This window comes from Phyllopteryx taeniolatus, chromosome 15, assembly GCF_024500385.1.
Source record: "Phyllopteryx taeniolatus isolate TA_2022b chromosome 15, UOR_Ptae_1.2, whole genome shotgun sequence".
Lineage (NCBI taxonomy): Eukaryota > Metazoa > Chordata > Actinopteri > Syngnathiformes > Syngnathidae > Phyllopteryx > Phyllopteryx taeniolatus.
The window spans coordinates 1,726,114-1,744,193 of NC_084516.1; the positions used below are offsets into that span (position 1 = coordinate 1,726,114).

An 18,080-nucleotide genomic window follows, 5' to 3' on the forward strand; every position below is an offset into this window, starting at 1 on the left:
AAAGGAATACTTGAAAATGTATGTTTTAGTCATTAGGAATGTTTTTAGAGCACGTGGGACTAATAGAGTTGCCTGTCCATGTCAGAGCTGTTTTGGTTTTCCCACTGCTTTCCCAGTCCTTCATTTTGGGAGGAAATCTACATCGTATGAAAAATGTTAGCAAAGCAGTTAACAACAGAGTTCATTTAGAAAGACTAATAGTTAATAGCAAAGACGTCTTTGTTTAGAGGCTGGGAATTCCCAGTATTGTGCACATACGGGGCTTCGTTACTGGCAAAATATTATAATGGCCAAATACATTCAAAAGTAATTGATTTCATTCAAAAGTCTTGATGCCATGAGATCTGGCTTTGAATGTAAAACATCGTGATGGTATTTGTCACGTCTTCTACAGCTTTGTCCCGAATACATTTAATAATAACGTAGTTGTTAAAAAAAAAAAAAAGACCCAAAAACATGCAAAGCGGATAGTTCTTGGATAAGCGCGTCATCTTGTGGCTGATTGGGAGGACTTCTCACTCTCTCGATTGGCTGAGTGGAACACGTCATACCGATTGAATGGCGTGTGTTTAAAAAAGAAAACGCGAAAAAAACGTTTTTATTTTTTACGGATTCGATGATTTTCTCCCGAATATGTTGCAGTTATTATAAAAAAAATTTGATAAAAATGTTGCTGCCGATACTGACATTTTCGGAATATTAAAACGAGCTCTTTCATTGGTCGAGTGGGGTCATGTGGTACCGGTTGACTCCTCGTGTTGTAAAAACGCCAACAACTCAAACTTTATTCGTCACGGCGTCAACAATTTTGTCCGGAAAGGATTTTTAAATAACAGTGTTATTACTTAAAAGAACATTTAAAAAAAAAAAAAAGTTTAACAACCGTGCGCTAAAACGTGTCTAATGTAGCCCGAGCGCGGGCGACACTTCCGGAATAGTGTAAGCGCGCTCTCCATTGGCTGACTGAAAGTGTGCTTTCTCTCCATTGGATGAGTAGAGTCAAGTGATTACAGTCCACTCCCCGCGTGTCAAAAACTAACAAAAAAATAATAATCAATTTGTCCTGGTGTTAATTACTTACTATTTAAAACAACACTTCAACATTATTTTTAAAACAGGCAAAATGAAAAAGTTGTTACCCAGGTGTCGCCCTCATCCGTTTGCAAAGACTTGTGGGTAATTGCCTGCAAGAGCAGCACGAGAGAGTATGCCGGAAAACGCCGTTCCCTCTTGGTAGCTTTAGTTAGCACATGTTCATATCTATGCCAAGAACTTCGGCCGTGCGACTTGTGACTATGCTTATCGTCGACGGCGCTGTGTACTAAATGCGCAAGATGAGCATCGACGAGCATTCCTTACAAGCGCTGTCCTGGAGGAAGCTCTACCTGAGCCGGGCCAAACTCAAAGCTTCCAGCCGCACCTCGGCTCTGCTGTCCGGATTCGCCATGGTGACGTCTTGAATGCCTTCCATGTCACACGTTGTTGTCACGTTAAGGCGATTCTGATTCTATATCTCGAACAAATGTTCTTGCTTCAAGCTGTTTATTCGTCACTCCCCAGTTCAAGTTTACGGTAAAACCCACACCCAAAACCAAAAGAGAAGTAAACGGTGTATAAATGTATTTTTTATACCCCAAACGTTTCAACCAAATCATATTAGTCAGCTAACGTATCATGTGAAATGCCATAGAAGGGCTAACAGAAATTAGCGTCGCTGTTACAGTAATTCTAAATCATCAAACAACTTCTACTTTAACGCATACAAACAGAGTATACACCAATACCTACAGGCATAAAGTCCTTCTTATTGGCGTGATGAGTGGACTTGCTCTGCCTCTTTTTCTTGCAGTTACTTATGTTGCATGTCTTCCAGTAGAGCTCCGTGCTGCCCTGCATATTGTGGGGCAACGTGGTACTACACCGAAGGGGTGCGACGCTAAATTGAAACTTGCTTATACAGTGGTGCCTTGAGAAACATGTTGAATTCTTTCATTTGTATCTCAAATCACCTTTCCCCACTGAAATGAACGAAAAGGGGATTAATCCGTTGCAGCCTCACCCCCTTATTCAATCATTTTGGGGGGTTGAAAAATCACTCCGAAAATTCAATGCAATCATAACGGACGTCAGATTTCGGTATCGGCGGGGTCCGCTGCACTTGTAAAATACACAGCGTGCACCTGCTGAAGTCTCCCGTGTACTCGTTCAGGTGGCCATGGTGGAAGTGCAGCTGGACAACAGCTACCCGTACCCCCCCGCCCTGCTGATCGCCTTCAGCGCCTGCACCACCGTCCTGGTGGCCGTGCACCTCTTCGCCCTGATGGTCAGCACGTGCATCCTGCCCAACATCGAGGCGGTCAGCAACGTGCACAACATTAACTCGGTCAGCGAGTCGCCGCACGAGCGTATGCACCGCCACATCGAACTGGCCTGGGGCTTCTCCACCGTCCTCGGAACGCTGCTCTTCCTGGCCGAGGTGGTGCTCCTCTGCTGGGTCAAGTTCTTGCCCATCAAGCCCGGCAAGGCCGGCAACGGCACGGTGTCGGCGGGGGTGGCCGCCGCCATCACCTCCACGTCCATCGTGGTCCCGTTCGGGCTGGTGTTCATCGTGTTCGCCGTGCACTTCTACCGCTCGCTGGTCAGCCACAAGACCGACCGGCAGTTCCAGGAGCTGGAGGAGCTCTCCAACCTCACCAGGCTACAGAACCAGCTGGACAATAGAGGAGAGTCCATTTTGCATTCGCCGAGTTCACATTTCCCTTAAGGCCCAACCGTTTCCAACATCTTAACAAAATCCCACACCACGAGATAATCGCTGAAGATCATCATTACGAGATCAGGATTATCCTGCGGTGCGGGGTGTGTTCCACACCACGAGATACTCGCTCAGGATCATTCTTTAGAGACGTCTGATTATCGGGACTCGGCTGACGTTGATCGAAAGAGGGGAAAATGCTCAACTTCGTCCTGATTATCGCCATGTGTGTCAGCTTTGTATTTGCGATTCTCGAGCCCCAAACGTTCGGGCTGTCCAGCAGTTGGACAGGAGGGGAAAAAAAACACTCTTAACACAGCCCGCACCACAGAGGGTAATCCTTTAGTGAAGTCCAATAATCGGGACTTTGCTGATGTCGATTGCAAGGGAGAGGAAATGCTTCAATTCAATGTATGTACCCCTCCTAAATCTTGTCCCCTAAACTTGGTGTTGAGCACGCACATAAGGATTGGCAATCGTAAATATTGAACGGGTCTAACATTTATGATTGTTGGCCCTGACTGTTATTCATGATCAGTATTGCTGGTTATCAGTATGTGTGTACCTCACTGAGACAAATCCATTCCTCACCAACAAACAACTTATTTTCCTCCCCTTTGTTTGGTGATGTTTCTTTTGTCAAGTTGGCATAAAGCATGAAACTTGAAGTCACAGTCCAAATTGTGAGTTTTTAATTTTTATTTTTGAATCACTTGAACACTCTTGTCTTGCCTGCTGTTTATCGATTATCATTCGTAGTAATTCTTTGTCTTTTATTTATGCTGTACTGTCTGTTTTCTTTGTCATCAGTATTACTAGATTGCAGAATTCATTCATGTTTTTGCTTCTTTGACATGTTTCCAGAACATGAATGGGGGGATTTTGCTCATTCACTTTACAGACTGTAATGGGTTTTATTTGTACATCTCGCTTGGCTAGATGAGCCGTCCTCCCCCCCAAAAAAGTACCGGTACCTTAACCACTTGGGGCTGAGCCCCACTTTGTGCACTGGATTCCTGCATGCAGTGGGATTTTTTTTTAATTTTTTTTATTTGCAAGCTGAAAAAATGTAGTGTGGATCTTCATTGTGTAACGGTGTGTGTGTGTGTGTGTGTATATATACACACAGTACACACAGTATTAGTGTGACTAATGTACTGTACATGTCTTCAAGCTGATTTTGAGCACCAGGAAAAATAAAGCACTTGTTGGCTTCTGTGCCGTTTCTAGACCGCAATATATGAAAGGCCATACAAAGGAGTTGAAGCAGTTGTTGTTTTTTTTTGTGTGGTAAAATTTGCTTCAGCCGTCAACAATTAAGGTGGGCCAAGTGGGCTTCTTGCAGGACCATCTCCATATCCGTTAGTTTCACCTAAAGAAATGTGAAACTCGTATATTACATTGGTTCTCTGTGGTTATTCACTTGCAAAAGGCTCATACTGGAGAAATCCAACAACAAGTGTAATAGGTTTTAAATAACTCCACGATATTGTACTGTTACTTCCAAAACAAAAATATATAGCAATGTAAAGGCATTTAAGAGTGCGCATCATGATTCATTAATTGCAGCTCCGTCTGGTGAGTGCAACATGGCCACCGGGGGGGGCAATATAATACAGTCACAAATGAAGAACAATTTCAGAAGTAATTTAAGTGACTCAGTAAACGGCGGTAATATTAATCGTTTTTCACAGGGGATAAATATATGCCTGTTAGTATCCTATTATCGCTCTACATGTGTTGATGCACCGTTGGTGTTGAAATCTCTCGCTTAAAGTGTTTTAACACTGCCACATTGATCCTATTCGTTAGCTTGTCTATGGCGTTTTGCATTAAACTAAGCAGACTGGTGGTTTAAAGTACACAATGGGTAATTGTCTTTAGTTTGACAGTCAACCTCAACTCGGGTTGGCATTTAACAGCTTGAATTGTTTATATATATATCATATTATATATATATATATATATATACACAACATACACCCAATGTAGCTTATGTAACCATATTTCATGTTCTATCCACTTAACGTAGCTTATGATGTTGACCATATTTAGTTGTCCCCTGTCTATTTGTGTACAAGTCAATTGTGCCATTTTTGTCTCCATTGTACCTGTGGAATTGGACACTTTGCGGGTTGCGTCGCGTGGTCTCCGCCAAAGTCCTCCAGGGTACCGCATTTGGGTTCCCCTCGCACCCACAGACCCTCGTACAGGTGCCCTCGGTCGCAGTAGTACAACTTTCCCTTTCCGTTTTTCTCGCCGTCCCTCCAGGAGCCTTCGTACCAGTTCCCGTTTGCTTGGGACAGACGGCGGAGAGTCCAAGTTTGAAAGGTGTAGCGACGTTCACCTTTGGATGTGCAGTGAAACCTCCCAAGTGCAACACAAGCCGGCGCTTGACTTTCAAGTTGGTCTAAGTTGAAGTCGCTTTTCTCATAGGGAATCATGTGAAGTGATTTAATTTGTTCCGGACTCGAGCTGTAAGCCTTACGAGATGCTTCGCCAAGTGTGGTACGAGTACCCCTGGCGGTGCGTCGCCGTTCTCTCTCTCGTCCAGTCGTATGCAAAGGAACCACTGAATTAAATCCAAATAAAATGTGCATATTTAAAACATGAAATACAATCAAAGAGATTAGAATGAAGCATGTAGGCTTGCATGTAGCCTGTTTCAACTTTTTTGAAGAGCAAAACAGAAATAGCGATACTTTCCCCTTGTGGTGTTTTCCAGCTACCGCAGGAATTCAGACGTGTTGTGTAGCCTATAATGATTTGGAGTTTTTAATCTTCCTATGTCGCATTTGTTTTGTCGTACCACTTCTGGGGTGTTCCACTTAAGAGGTCTTCAGTGGAAAAAAAAAAAAAAAAGTGAGGCAAAAGCAGCGTTACCATAGCGACGGATACCAAGCCCATGCTCCTTATCCTTCGTCCAATCTCCCTCGTAGGTGTCGCCGCCATTAAAGAGCATTCTTCCCCAACCGCTACGCTGGTCCTCGCTCCATTGGCCCTCATACAGCGAACAACGGTGGTACAAGAAGGTCCCGTGACCCTAAAGAAAAAGCAAGGAGTCAGTATTGTAGGGGCGGGGCCTCCTCAACCAAACAAATTCGCTAAGACGTTAGAAAAACCCAGGCCCTGACACCACTTGCTCCCATTGACACGAAATCGGGCATACATGTCCATCATGACAGGGTGCGTGGCAAAGTCTCAAGGACCCGGGGCCCGCATCTAACAGGAAATCGGCCGTTTTGGTTTGAAGCCACGCATTTGCGGCCCGCCAAGGTTGGGGAAAAATGAGCCCCTGGCACCGCTTTCATCCATTAGAATGACATTGGGGGAACATCTCCATCATAACAGGATGCATGAAAAAGTCTCAAGGGCCCGTGCCCAGATGTGAACAGGAAGTCAGCTTTTTTGGTTTAAAGTGAGCTTTTGGGCGAATTGCTTTGGGAAGGTAGAAAAACGCAGCTCCTGTCAAATGTTTCGCCAAACCACACCAAATCGGCCACTCGAAAACGTTTCAAGGACCGAACAGAAAGTCGGCCATTTTGGTTTGAAGTGGCCTTTTGGGCTGAATGGACTCTTTTGTGGCCCACAAAGTTGGACCAAAATGAGGCCCTGGCACCAGTTGGATGAATTGGGATGAAATTGGGTGAGCGTGGACAACATCTCAAGGAACCGTGGCCAGAACCGGACAGGAAGTTGGCCGTTTTTGTCTGACGCAGCCATTCAGGGCTCTTCGTCCTGACAAACTCCTGCTAGGGAATTGCTGTGTTTTTCCTCTGTACGAACAAATGCACGACGTACGTGCTTCATCCCGTTTTTCCATTCGCCGCAGTACTTCTTAGCATACGTCTTTGTGTCGGGTACGAGCACACTGTAGGTGCCGAATCCGTCGCGTTTTCCCATCTTCCACTCGCCGTTGTAAATGCTCCCGGACTTCTTCCACAGCTGAATTCCCCTCCCTTGAACATTAGCAGATAACATCAATCGGCGTTGTTATTTGATTATTTTCAAGTCACGTGTCACACCCACCGTGTTTTTTGTTGTTGAGCCACTCCCCGGTGTATTCGTCTCCGGTGACGGAGAACACCGTAGCCCGTCTTCCGCACTTCTTTGCTTTATCGTCCAGCAGGGCCGAACGCGACGGATGCCGTCGAGCGGCTTGAAGGAACGGCATGCTGGCACGAAACCACGAAACGATACAGAAATAAAACCATTTAGCTCAGAGGAATGAGACCATTTGTCAAGGAATCTGCATTTTTTTCGGGTCCATATTGCGAGAAGATGAATGGATTGCGACAGAAACAAGACAAAAATCTTAACATAAAGAATAACTTTGTCCTCATTGGGGTCACAGGTGAGCTGAAGTCTATCCCAGCTGACTTTTGGCAAGAGAAGCGGGATAGGACAATTTGAGTCTTCGATGAACCGAACAAGCATGTTTTTGGAATACCCGAAGAAAACCCACGCAAGCACGGGGAGAACATAAAAACTCCATCGAGTCGAAGTTCCAACTCTGAACTTCAATAGTGTGATGCAGACACGCTAACCACGAGGTCACCGTGCTGCCTTTGGCACCCATTTTTCTCCCAATAAGTCAAAACAACAAGAAAGTGTACCTTGATGACGTTGATGTTCTTTTTCTCTGTGCAAAATCTCTGCAAGCTTGTTTGGACCCGGGAGGACATTCCTCGTATCCTAGCAACAGAATAGCGCGAACAGCGTCTGTTTATTCTAATGTTGTGCTATTATTTTTGAAAAAAAAATAATAATAATTATTATATATATGTATATAAAATTGGACTTATGTGTTTTGGAAATGTTATTTTCAGGTATTTTTCTTTCTTTTCTTTTATGGCTGCAACGTTTGAGTTGATTGTGGCAGGAGGATGTGCGCATGCGCAGTGCGGCCCAATGAACGCGCGCCTGAGTGGCCCGTCACCCGATGTGGAGCTTTTCTTTTCTCTTTTTTTTTTGGTCCTCCTCCTCTCTGCTCCTCATCCTGTTTCCTGTGCACTTCCACCATGTCCATAGCCAAGTTCCAAGCGGAGTGGGAGGAAATCGACGAGGAATATCAACAATTGCAGGTCACTTTTTTTGTCTTTTTTTTTTGTAATTTATAATAAGGTCGTTATTTGGAGAAGTCGCGAGGTCGACACTGACAGCTACTACTGTACTGCAGCTCGAGCTGCTTGCTGACTGAGCCGGTGCTCGCCATTCATTCTCATTACAAGCAACTTTTGAGCAAGTTCTAATGGGGAAATTGGTTTAAATCATCACCGGGTGTTTCTCTTCTTTACGGCCGACATTAGCAGCACCGAACCGAACCGAACCGCCGGCGTGTTGTTTTTATGCCGCAAGATGAGATAATCTAACCACAGGCTACAACATACTTCTACGTTGTTATTATTGTAAGTAGTGATGGTAAATCGGTGTGGATATTTTTTTTTTAGTTTATTGAATACGAAGATAGCTTCGCTTTTTCCTATCCGAGCTGTAATTGTTCGACTGCCCTTGAACGCATCATTGGCACACGCAAAAGCTAGCTGGTTAGCTTGCTAATTGGCAGCAAGTGGACCTTGGATGCTAACAATAACAAAACAATGCAAACTGTTAGTCTCTCAATACACTTACAAGTCATATTTACGCGCCTGTTGTTTCATACAGTGGTATCGGAGTACATTGAAAGCACACCAAGTTTGCGGCTTTTCAAATGGTTTGGTGCGGTAGTGGTTCGCACGTCTGCCTCACCGCCGAGAGGTTGTTGAGGTTCGAATCTGCTGTGCGTCGTTTGCATGTCGTACTCGCGCTTGCGTGATGTTTCTCTGATATTCCCCAAAACATTGACGACTAAATTGTCCATTCTGTCGGTGTGCGATTGACTGGCGCCCAAAGGTCACCTGAGGTCCCACATTCCAAAAACATGTCTCTTTGATGATTAATTGAAGACGCGAAGTTGTACATATTTGTGGATGTGAGTGTGACTGGTTGTCTACATTAGAGGTGCAACAATTAATCGACAACTTATTATCAAATTATACGAAAACGATGGCAATTACACTTTTTTTTTTTTTAAATATTTGAATCCAATGAATCAACGGAATAATCAATTCTAAAAAAAAAAAAAAAAAAAAGAAGATATTCAAAAGCCGTACTGTATTGGAGCCTCCAATTTGCCCGTATGTGTGAGTGTGAAGGGTTGTTTGTCTACACGTACCCTGTGATTGGATGGCGACCAGTCCGGGGTGGAGCCCGCTTCTGTCGCCAAATGCCAGCAGGGAAAGTGTCCGCAGCTCACCTGCCACCCAAAGGTGGTCCAAGCGCCATTGGGAATGGATAGAAAGGCATAGAATATACTGTCTGATATCGCTTGTGCTTTGTGTGCAACGACAGGAAACGCACAAACTGTACAGGCAAAAACTGGAGGAGCTGACCAATCTTCAGACGACCTGCAGCGGCGCCATCGGAAAACAAAGGAAATGTCTCAAAGACCTCGGATGCAGCCTCAGCAAGTACGAACGTTTCTTAACCAGCCGAATGAAAGCCCACTGAAACGAGAGGCGCATCGATTCAACTTCGATTGCCAAATTAATCGACAACTATTTTGATTATCGTTTAGACCTCGTTTAACTTAAAATTGTCCAAATCCGTGGAGTTTCATTCTCTCAACAGTAAATATTCTCCGGTTTCTGTAGCCCTCCATTAAAGCAGACAGATTGTCTGTGTGTTGACTCAAAATAAGATATTTGCAAAACATCTGCGTTTACTTTGGGAAATATAACGAATAACGATCAACATTTTTCCTGATTTTTCTGAGGATTTTACAGAGCAAACTCGTAACTGAATCATAATTAGTTTATGTTTGTGCATTTTCTGCCTGCTCAATTTGAAACAATGTCCATTTTTTTTTAAATAAAGGAATGGAGATTAAAATGTTTTTTAATCCGATTAATAATAAAAAAAAAATCAACAGATGAATCGATTATTATTAAAACAAACGTGAGTTGCATCCCTAACGGAAACACTTGTTGTGACCATTGTTTTTTTTTTTTTTGTCACAGGTGCGCACGAGACTGCGATGAAAAACAGATGCAAGTGCTAGCGGACATCCAAAGTCAAATCAAAGAGAAAGAGAACGTCTTCTTTGATATGGAAGCATATTTACCAAAGAAAAACGGGTCAGTGCCTCTCTGCCGAGGCTTAGACATTTGTCCACATTCATCATTCATTCAAAATGTAATGCCGACCGCATCGATGAGACTGATGTGGTCTGACACAGACACAGTACAAGCATGTTCACAAAGTGGATCAGATCCAGATTCAGTTTGATTTGACAGCGTCTCAACTCGGGCTGCACAATATATTGTTTGAGCATCGTCATCGCAAGGAACGTGTGAGCAATAGTCACATCGTGGGGTCCTACGCAATGTCGGTGTAGTGCTGTGCAGTCAATCACCTGTAATATTAATAAGTGACCAGCAGAGGGACCTGGTTGGACATGCTAATAAGATTAGCATCGATGTTGCGGTCATTTATAAAGCAGCAAACAGCACACACGGAGCAGCCCAGAGTGTTTTATACTTGTTTTTTTGCAATGATAACTATAAATGAGGACACTGGAAACAATTACACACCTGCATTGACTGTATCTCTCTTCAAAATGTGACAAACAAACGCCTGTCGCAACAGATCACACTTTGGAGGGAGGGAGGGAGGGAGGGGGGTGAGCCACGCCATTACTGAAGGGACAAACTTCAGGTGTACACAGCAATGTGTTTTGCTTAAACTAATGACCTCAAATATAGAAATACTAATGCGTAGGTTAAGACATAGGTGTAAAATAACAAACTTGATAAAAAAAAAACAAATGAATAGTGTTAGGAATGTGCTAATGACTCTACAGTATGGGCTATTGCTCAATAATACAGTGCATTTAAATACAGGTCGGTATACTTTTGTGCTTCTACTTTTCTAGTGAGGGAAAAAGACAAATTTGTGCTGGTGTTCACGTTACATGTATGTGCTATCCTGTATTTTTTAACATCGCTATACGTATTAAACTTGCAATGTTGGTGGGGGTTTTGTTGTTGTTTTTAAAATAAATTTGTACGAATGTGAGAATTCCCATCAAAATAAAAACAATATTAAAAAAATAAGAATAATCCAGGTCCATATACAGTGCCGCCTTGAGATACAAGTTGCATTCGTTCCGTGACTACTTTCGTAACTCAAAACATTTCTATCTCAAATCATCTTTCTTTCCCCATTGAAACAAATGGAAATGCCATGAATCTGTTCCAGCCTCCCCCCCCAAAAAAACATGTCATGTGTTTTGATACGAAAATAGCACTCTGTGATATCGTACTTTATAAAAACGTACAGTAATCACTTGAATCAAATATAAAGAATTAACCAGTTTGTGCATCGTGATTAATTTACTGCAGTGACTTATGGTGTGTGCGTATCGGCCACCGGGGGGCAGTATGACATAGTCAGACAGACACAAACAGAGAAGAGTTTCACAACTACTGTACATAGTAACGTGAAAAGATGACAGTGTCAAAATGCGGAATGTGGTTGGAACGCCCACGTCAACCTGAGAAACGCACCAAGAATTTTCAAAATTAGCTGATGGGTCAACGAGAAGTTGAGTTTTTTTGTGTAGGAAAGAAATTCTTTTTGGGGAATGTTTTTGTGTTACATCGGTCAGTAGAAGTCAGTAAGCAGCAATAATATTTGTTATTTTTTTTTACAGAGGATAAAGAAAGTATGCCCGTACCGTTTGTGTTCGAATAACCGTTGCTTAAAGTTATATAACAACGCAACTATGAATGCTATTTGTAAGTAGCTGCGCATCTTGATGCAAACCTCCTTTTTTCTTTTTCTTTTTCTTGTGTGTCAGACTGTACCTGAACTTGGTCCTGGGCAACGTGAACGTGACGCTCCTCAGCAACCAGGCCAAGTACGAACCTCCGTCGTCTCCCCGTTGCCGGAGTTTTGAGCTCGCCGTCGTCATCATCGCCTGTCTTGTCTATTTGGCGTAGGTTCGCCTACAAGGACGAGTATGAGAAGTTCAAGCTTTACATGACCATCATCCTCATGTTCGGGGCCATCACGTGCCTCTTCTTCCTCAACTATCGGTGAGTTTTAGGAATGAAACGGTTACGACGCTTCAAAATGTAATTAGCATCAGTACCGATAGTTTCATTGGCTCTCAAATTTTTACCACCTCAATCTGTCATTTCTTTATTTTTGTAATACCCAGAGGTGTGGCATTGAGTAACACGACTTGGACTCAAGTCATGAATTTGATGACTTCAGGCTCAGCTTGACCAAATGTCACAAGACGTGAACAGCAATGACTCGTGACTGCACTCGGACTCGAGCCCACTGACTCGGAAAGACTTGAGCAACCAACACTCTGCAGCTCTCTCTCAATAGTTCAACATGCCAAAGTTGATTTTATTACACAAACTTCAGAACGCTCTCCTCGGATATCACTCAGATGGAAGTGTCCCACCACACTTGGCTTCATTAGAGCTCACAGTGAACACCCTGTTGGGCACTCTTTCAGACATCGTAATAATCACAAACATAAGCACACAAGTCAACTTCGCCTCGTTGTCGGTGACGTCGTGTCACAACCGAACACGGCACCTGACGACAGCGGGCACGGTAGGACGAAGCCCGGCGAGTGGTAATTGGGCCTCGTTATGGACGCTAAGCACGGCTAACTCACAACTGAGCGGCCAAACCAAATGACGTCACTTTGTACTTGTATAGTGGGGCAGGGAACTCGCGCTAGAAAGTAGATGCCACAGCCCCGTGTTTTAGCCCCGCCCACAAAAATCAGGAACATGTAAACGGTGAAAAAGATGCTTAAACTATATTTCCACACTATATTGTTCTAAGTGTTTGCAATGTCTTCAGACCTACAAACATATTTAATGAATCTAGAAACCGAACACGGATATCTGCTTGGAGTCCCTGTAAAAGTCTTTCAGTTGATCCAAACTTACCTCGCGAGTGCATGGGAGGAGGGATTTTGAGTTGCAGCTGGACACTTATTTTCTGTGCGTTAAATCCGAAGTCTGTTAAATCGGGGTGCGTTAAATCCCAAGTCTGTTAAATCGGGGTCCGTTAAATCCCACGTCTGTTAAATCGGGGTCTGTTAAATCCAGATTCCACTGTACAGTATGTGAATATTTTTACATCAGATATTTTTCCATGTTGTTAAATACAACATTCTTTTTTTTTTTTAAAACTATTAATGACAGCGTCACCGATGAAATCTTCAACTTTTTGCTGGTGTGGTACTATTGCACGTTGACGATAAGGGAAAGTATCCTGATGACCAACGGGTCCAGGTCAGTTCAACGCCATACGACTTGATTGTTCTTGCAGCGTGATAAACGTATGACGTGCGCGTGTTTTTGTGTGTTTCAGGATTAAAGGGTGGTGGGTTTCTCACCATTACGTGTCCACCTTTCTGTCCGGTGTCATGCTCACCTGGTGAGTACGTGTGTCAACACGGCAGAACCTCTAAACTCTTGACAATTCAGGCGGAAAAATGTGCCGGTAAATACTTCCCGCGTGAAGTACGGTATCTGGTAAGACTTGAGATCGGCGATGATTCAAAGATGAGCTCTTTTGCCTTTTCTTTGGTTTCTTCGCGACAAATATTCCGTATCGTATGCATCTGCACTTTTGATCAGTTATTGTTCGTACATCACTAATGAATTGTGGTTATTTTATTTCTTCGCTGTACTGCAATTATCAGTTAAAAAAGATTTTTAAATGATTTGCCTCCATCATTATTTGATGCCAAAACATTGCCACGACGATATCGAGGCACTTTTCATTTTGCGATATCGTGAATATTGTGACATGCCTACATACGCCAATCATTTTTTTCATACGCATGCCCGGTCGGGAATGTTGTACGTTTTCCTAGCTTCCCCGTGACTATTTTTGACTCGCAGTCAGGAATCGGTAAACTCCGAGCCCTGACCAGTACTGTAGTTCGGATGAAGTAGACAATCATAAAAAAGGAAACTCGGTGGCTTACGTTGTCGCGATCTCATTTGGGCACAGGCCAGAGGGGCCCATGTATCAGAGGTTCAGAAGTCAGTTCCTGGCTTTCTCCATCTACCAGAGTAAGTGTCACTTTGAAGGTACTTTTTTTTTTATGTGTTAATGATTCAAATCCACATTAGGGCATTGCGTACGCTGTCAGCCTTTGTTGTTGTTGTTGTTGTGTAGAACAATAAAGCACATACAGTGCTGCCTTGACTTACAAGCGCTCCGACTTAGCAGCCGTTGCTTGGTACATTTTTGTTTTGTTTTGTGTTGTGAGACAAAATTGGAGTGATTGTAACTCCTTGCGGTGATTAAAAATAAGTAACACAAAAAGTTGGGCTTGGAACAGATTAATGGAATTTGGATTCATTTGAACGGGGAAAATTGGAGTATACAGTGGTGCCTTGAGATACGAGTTTAATTCATTCCGTGACCTATCAGAATCATCTTTATTTTGCCAAGTATGCCCAAAAAACACACAAGGATTTTTTTTATATTTATCTAAAATATTATATCATAATACAAATATATATATATATGAATTATCCTATGAATGGAAATGCCACTAATTCGTTCCAGCGTCTGCCCCCCCCCCCCCAAAAAAAATAAAAAGATTGTGGTGTTTTTTAATAAGAAAAATATCACTATAATAATGAACTTTATAAAAACATACAGTAATGACATAATTAAATAGAATGTAAAGACTTAAACCGTTTTTGCTTCAGTTCGATGGACATTGTGGTGCTCCTTCTGGTGTACCAGCCTTAGCCACCTGGGGGCAGTAGAGTACAGACATCGAGAGACACAAAGAAGTGTTTCACAACTGACTCAGGAAGCTGGTATAATATAAGTCATTTTTTACAAAGGATAAAAAAAATATATATGCACTTGAGTATTTTTACATTATTATATATAGTACAATACTATGTTTATATATTTGTTGCTTTAAGGGTTATAAGACCGCCACATCGGGAATTGTTCACTATCTGCCAAACGGCTGCTTGTTGTCAAGTGACAACTCACTTCACTGCCACCAAATATCGCTCGTGTCAAAAGCTCTTTAAGTCGGGTCACTTGTATGTCAAGGTACCAGTGTACTTGTATTGACAGCTTGAGGCGTACTTCATTTAGCCTTCAGTGCCACTTGGTTCCTTTTTATGTCTACGTTAAGATGGGCTAAATCAAACGTGGTGACCCTGCAGGTTTTGTGCAGTTCCTCCAGTACTACTATCAAAGTGGCTGCTTGTACAGGCTGCGGGCTTTGGGGGAGAGGAATCAGCTGGACCTCACAGTGGGTGAGCGGTCACACGAGCGGACAAAAGCAAAAGACAGGATCAAAGCTGGTGACGTCACAACACAAGCACTAATGATTGTTTGTGTCTGTAGAGGGATTTCAGTCGTGGATGTGGAGAGGCCTCACCTTCCTTTTGCCCTTCCTCTTTTTTGGCCACGTGAGTCACTGACACATTTTGTCTAGCATAATCCACTTTTGACCGTAATGAAAGGACGTGAAGAGGCCCTACCTTTTCTTTCAGTTTTGGCAGCTGTATAATTCGGTGACCCTGTTTCGCTTGGCGAGACGCGACGACTGCAAGGAGTGGCAAGTGAGGCTCACCTTTTAACATGTACTTCTTATCCCTGCTTCCGATTTAGGCCTCATTTGGGAGATTTCCCTTGTAGGACTTTTTCAATGTCAGGAACCTGGAATTCACTCAAAATGTCTTCTTCAAAACAAAACGGCTGGCGCCCTGTTCAATTCCAGGCACGGGTCCTTGAGACTTTTTCCGTGCGCCATGTTATGATTGACATGCTCACCAAATTTTGTGTCAATTGGGTTAAACTTGTGTGAGGGGCAATTATTTTTTCTTCTAACTTTCCACGGGGCACTTATTAATTGGAGCAAAAAGACAAGTTCCTGTTCAATTTCGGACATATATCCTTGAGACTTTTTCGTGTGTCCTGTTATAAGAGACATCTCCAGCAAATTTTGTGTCGATGGGATAAACTGGTGTCAGGGGCACAATTTGTCCCCGACCTTTCCAGGGGACGCAATTGACAATGTAACTACTGGGATACAGTATTCAACTTTAAACGGCAATTGTGCCATTTGAAGCATGCTGCATAAATGCATCCTCAGTCAGTCTCCGTAAATGTGTCTTGCAGGTGTTTATGCTGGCTCTTACATTCCTGGTCCTGTTCCTGGGTAACTTCCTGACCACGTTAAAAGTGGTCCACCAGAAGGTTCAAAACAAGCAGGACAGTGTGAAAAAAAGCGACTGAGATGCTCTCCATACACTTGGATTTGTATTTTTGATTTTTTTTTTTTTTTTTTTTTTCCTCCGGAAAGTCAAGAAACGGCCGGACAGGCTTACCACGCAGGCGTCCGTGGATTTTTCTCACTCTTTCTCTCAGGTGTTGACGGCAACGCTGCGAGGGTTCCAGTCGCTGCCGCTGCTGCAGGCCCTCAACAACGTCCACTTTACTGCTCCATCCTGTACATAAAAACGACACAATTGACAATTTGTTGTGCACTAATCGAAGCTTATGCAACGACGAGAGGGATCCACCTTGCCTTTGGACTGCCTGACGTTTGTCACGTCCACTGTTTGTGGTTCTCGCTGTGTACCGCGGCTCTAGCGTCCACACAGTAGATCTCTTCCTCGGGAATACAGTGAACTCCTGCATATTTGCGCTTTGGCATTCACGAACTCACCTATTTGCTGATTATTTTTTTAGGAAGCTATCCCCTGTTATTTGCAGAAACGACCCGCTTATTTATTTTTGTCAAATTTTTGTTTTCCCCCAATTTATTTATTTATTTTTTTTTTTTTTCTCTCCTTCCCCATTTACGGTCAGGTTTGGTCCCTTGCCTGTATTCTATTCTCTGTTATTTGTTGAAAAACGATTTGCCGTTTTCTGTGCTCAGGCCGAAGCATTAAGTGTTGCTTTGGCGCCAACTTGCGGCATGTTGGTGCCAAGGAACTACAGCGGCACCCCGACGTACGAGTTTCATTCGTTCCGTAACTCTGATCAACTTTCCCTCTTGAAATGAATGGAAAGGCCGTGAATCCGTTCCAGCCTCCCCCAAAAAGACCCCAAATGTGTTTTTCATAAGAAAAATAGCACTGCATCGTATTGTACTTGACTGGCGTTCTAGTCTTAAATGAGTCCTTCGGCTCCAGTGTAGTACATATCATAGAAGTACTATACTGGTATTGCTTCGCCAAGTCGGCTCAAGCTGACTCGCGAGTCCAAAATGGCTCGTTTCGTGTTCGAGTGAGTTGAGGAGCTTCATTCAGTCAAAAGTAGTGCTTTGCTGCCATTCTGTGGCAATTGCGAACCTTTTACGCTAAGCTGGGGGGGGTTCACTGTACTCCAAATGTTCCTAAATGTTTACATCGAACTCATTTCCACAGACGCACTAGTGAGGATAGTCAACTTCACAACTTTTTATGTTCTTAGCACGACAGATGAATCACCTTCCATGTGTTTTGGAGTTTTTCAAGGTTTCACCACTTGAATGTCTGCGTTATTATGTCATGTTGCACAAGTATGATTTTGTTCCTCCCGCTTTGGCGTCAGTACTGTAAACGTTCACGTACACGTAGAACAAGGAAAGGACGGGATCATTTTTCTTAACAGCGAGCAACAAATTAAATATTTCTAATAAGTCAGTTGAAGGAGCCAGGCGTCTTTTTATTGACATGAATGCGTAGTTAAGTTGGATGAGTGGCTTCATTTTCATCACTTTTCTTTTTAACTGTGGGTAAAAGTAATCAAGATGTTCACACAAGTAAACGAAAAAGAGAGAGAGAAAAAAAAAATATATATATATAACAAGATTGAATGCAGGTAGTATAGTACCCTGGTGGTTAATACAGCCGCCTCACAGTTTGAGGTTCTGGGTTCGAGTATGTGCTCTGGCCCCTTGAGTGGAGTTTTGTGTTGTGCCTTCAGTGTGAATGCCAACGCTTGTTTCATTGGTTCCGTGATGTTTTGTCACACTAGTGGGCGCTGTTGTCAAAGGCCACCGTTGACTGTACGTACAGTGGAGTACAGGGGTCGCTCCCGACATACGTCATTCCGAGGTTACGAACGGCGCAAGACGGTACGCTCAGCAGACGCCGTACTGACTCTTTTTTGCTTTTCATATGGAAATCTATACCGTGTGACTTAATACTGCGTTTGCATAGGTAGTGAAAGACTTATGACGTTCCGACTTACAAATTGGTCACCAGATACGTAGTTA

At 43.2% G+C, this 18,080-nt stretch overlaps 3 protein-coding genes across 5 annotated transcripts; 2 read left to right on the forward strand and 1 right to left on the reverse strand.

The window, feature by feature from the left end:
- Positions 1–32: 32 nt before the first annotated feature.
- orai1b (ORAI calcium release-activated calcium modulator 1b) lies at positions 33–3,980 on the forward strand. 2 transcript variants are annotated; one of them, XM_061799120.1, is made up of 2 exons: positions 33–1,448; positions 2,210–3,980. In XM_061799120.1, the coding sequence occupies exons 1-2, from the start codon at positions 1,326–1,328 to the stop codon at positions 2,762–2,764; spliced, it is 678 nt and encodes a 225-aa protein (XP_061655104.1). In that variant the 5' UTR covers positions 33–1,325; the 3' UTR covers positions 2,765–3,980. The 2 variants fall into 2 exon arrangements, with proteins under 2 accessions (XP_061655104.1, XP_061655105.1); XM_061799121.1 differs by having other exon boundaries at positions 1,434–1,572.
- Positions 3,981–3,991: 11 nt separating this feature from the next.
- On the reverse strand, positions 3,992–11,780 carry morn3 (MORN repeat containing 3). Its single transcript, XM_061799118.1, has 7 exons — positions 11,662–11,780; positions 7,372–7,450; positions 6,785–6,930; positions 6,557–6,714; positions 5,639–5,798; positions 4,867–5,327; positions 3,992–4,127 (listed from the first exon to the last, which is right to left on the reverse strand). The coding sequence occupies exons 3-7, from the start codon at positions 6,927–6,929 to the stop codon at positions 4,065–4,067; spliced, it is 987 nt and encodes a 328-aa protein (XP_061655102.1). The 5' UTR covers position 6,930; positions 7,372–7,450; positions 11,662–11,780; the 3' UTR covers positions 3,992–4,064.
- tmem120b (transmembrane protein 120B) lies at positions 7,527–17,505 on the forward strand. 2 transcript variants are annotated; one of them, XM_061799116.1, is made up of 12 exons: positions 7,527–7,839; positions 9,146–9,264; positions 9,814–9,930; positions 11,655–11,714; positions 11,797–11,892; positions 13,030–13,119; positions 13,199–13,264; positions 13,847–13,908; positions 15,034–15,126; positions 15,218–15,282; positions 15,367–15,435; positions 15,995–17,505. In XM_061799116.1, the coding sequence occupies exons 1-12, from the start codon at positions 7,642–7,644 to the stop codon at positions 16,109–16,111; spliced, it is 1,152 nt and encodes a 383-aa protein (XP_061655100.1). In that variant the 5' UTR covers positions 7,527–7,641; the 3' UTR covers positions 16,112–17,505. The 2 variants fall into 2 exon arrangements, with proteins under 2 accessions (XP_061655100.1, XP_061655101.1); XM_061799117.1 differs by lacking the exon at positions 7,527–7,839 and adding an exon at positions 8,878–9,063.
- The last annotated feature ends 575 nt before the right edge of the window (positions 17,506–18,080 follow it).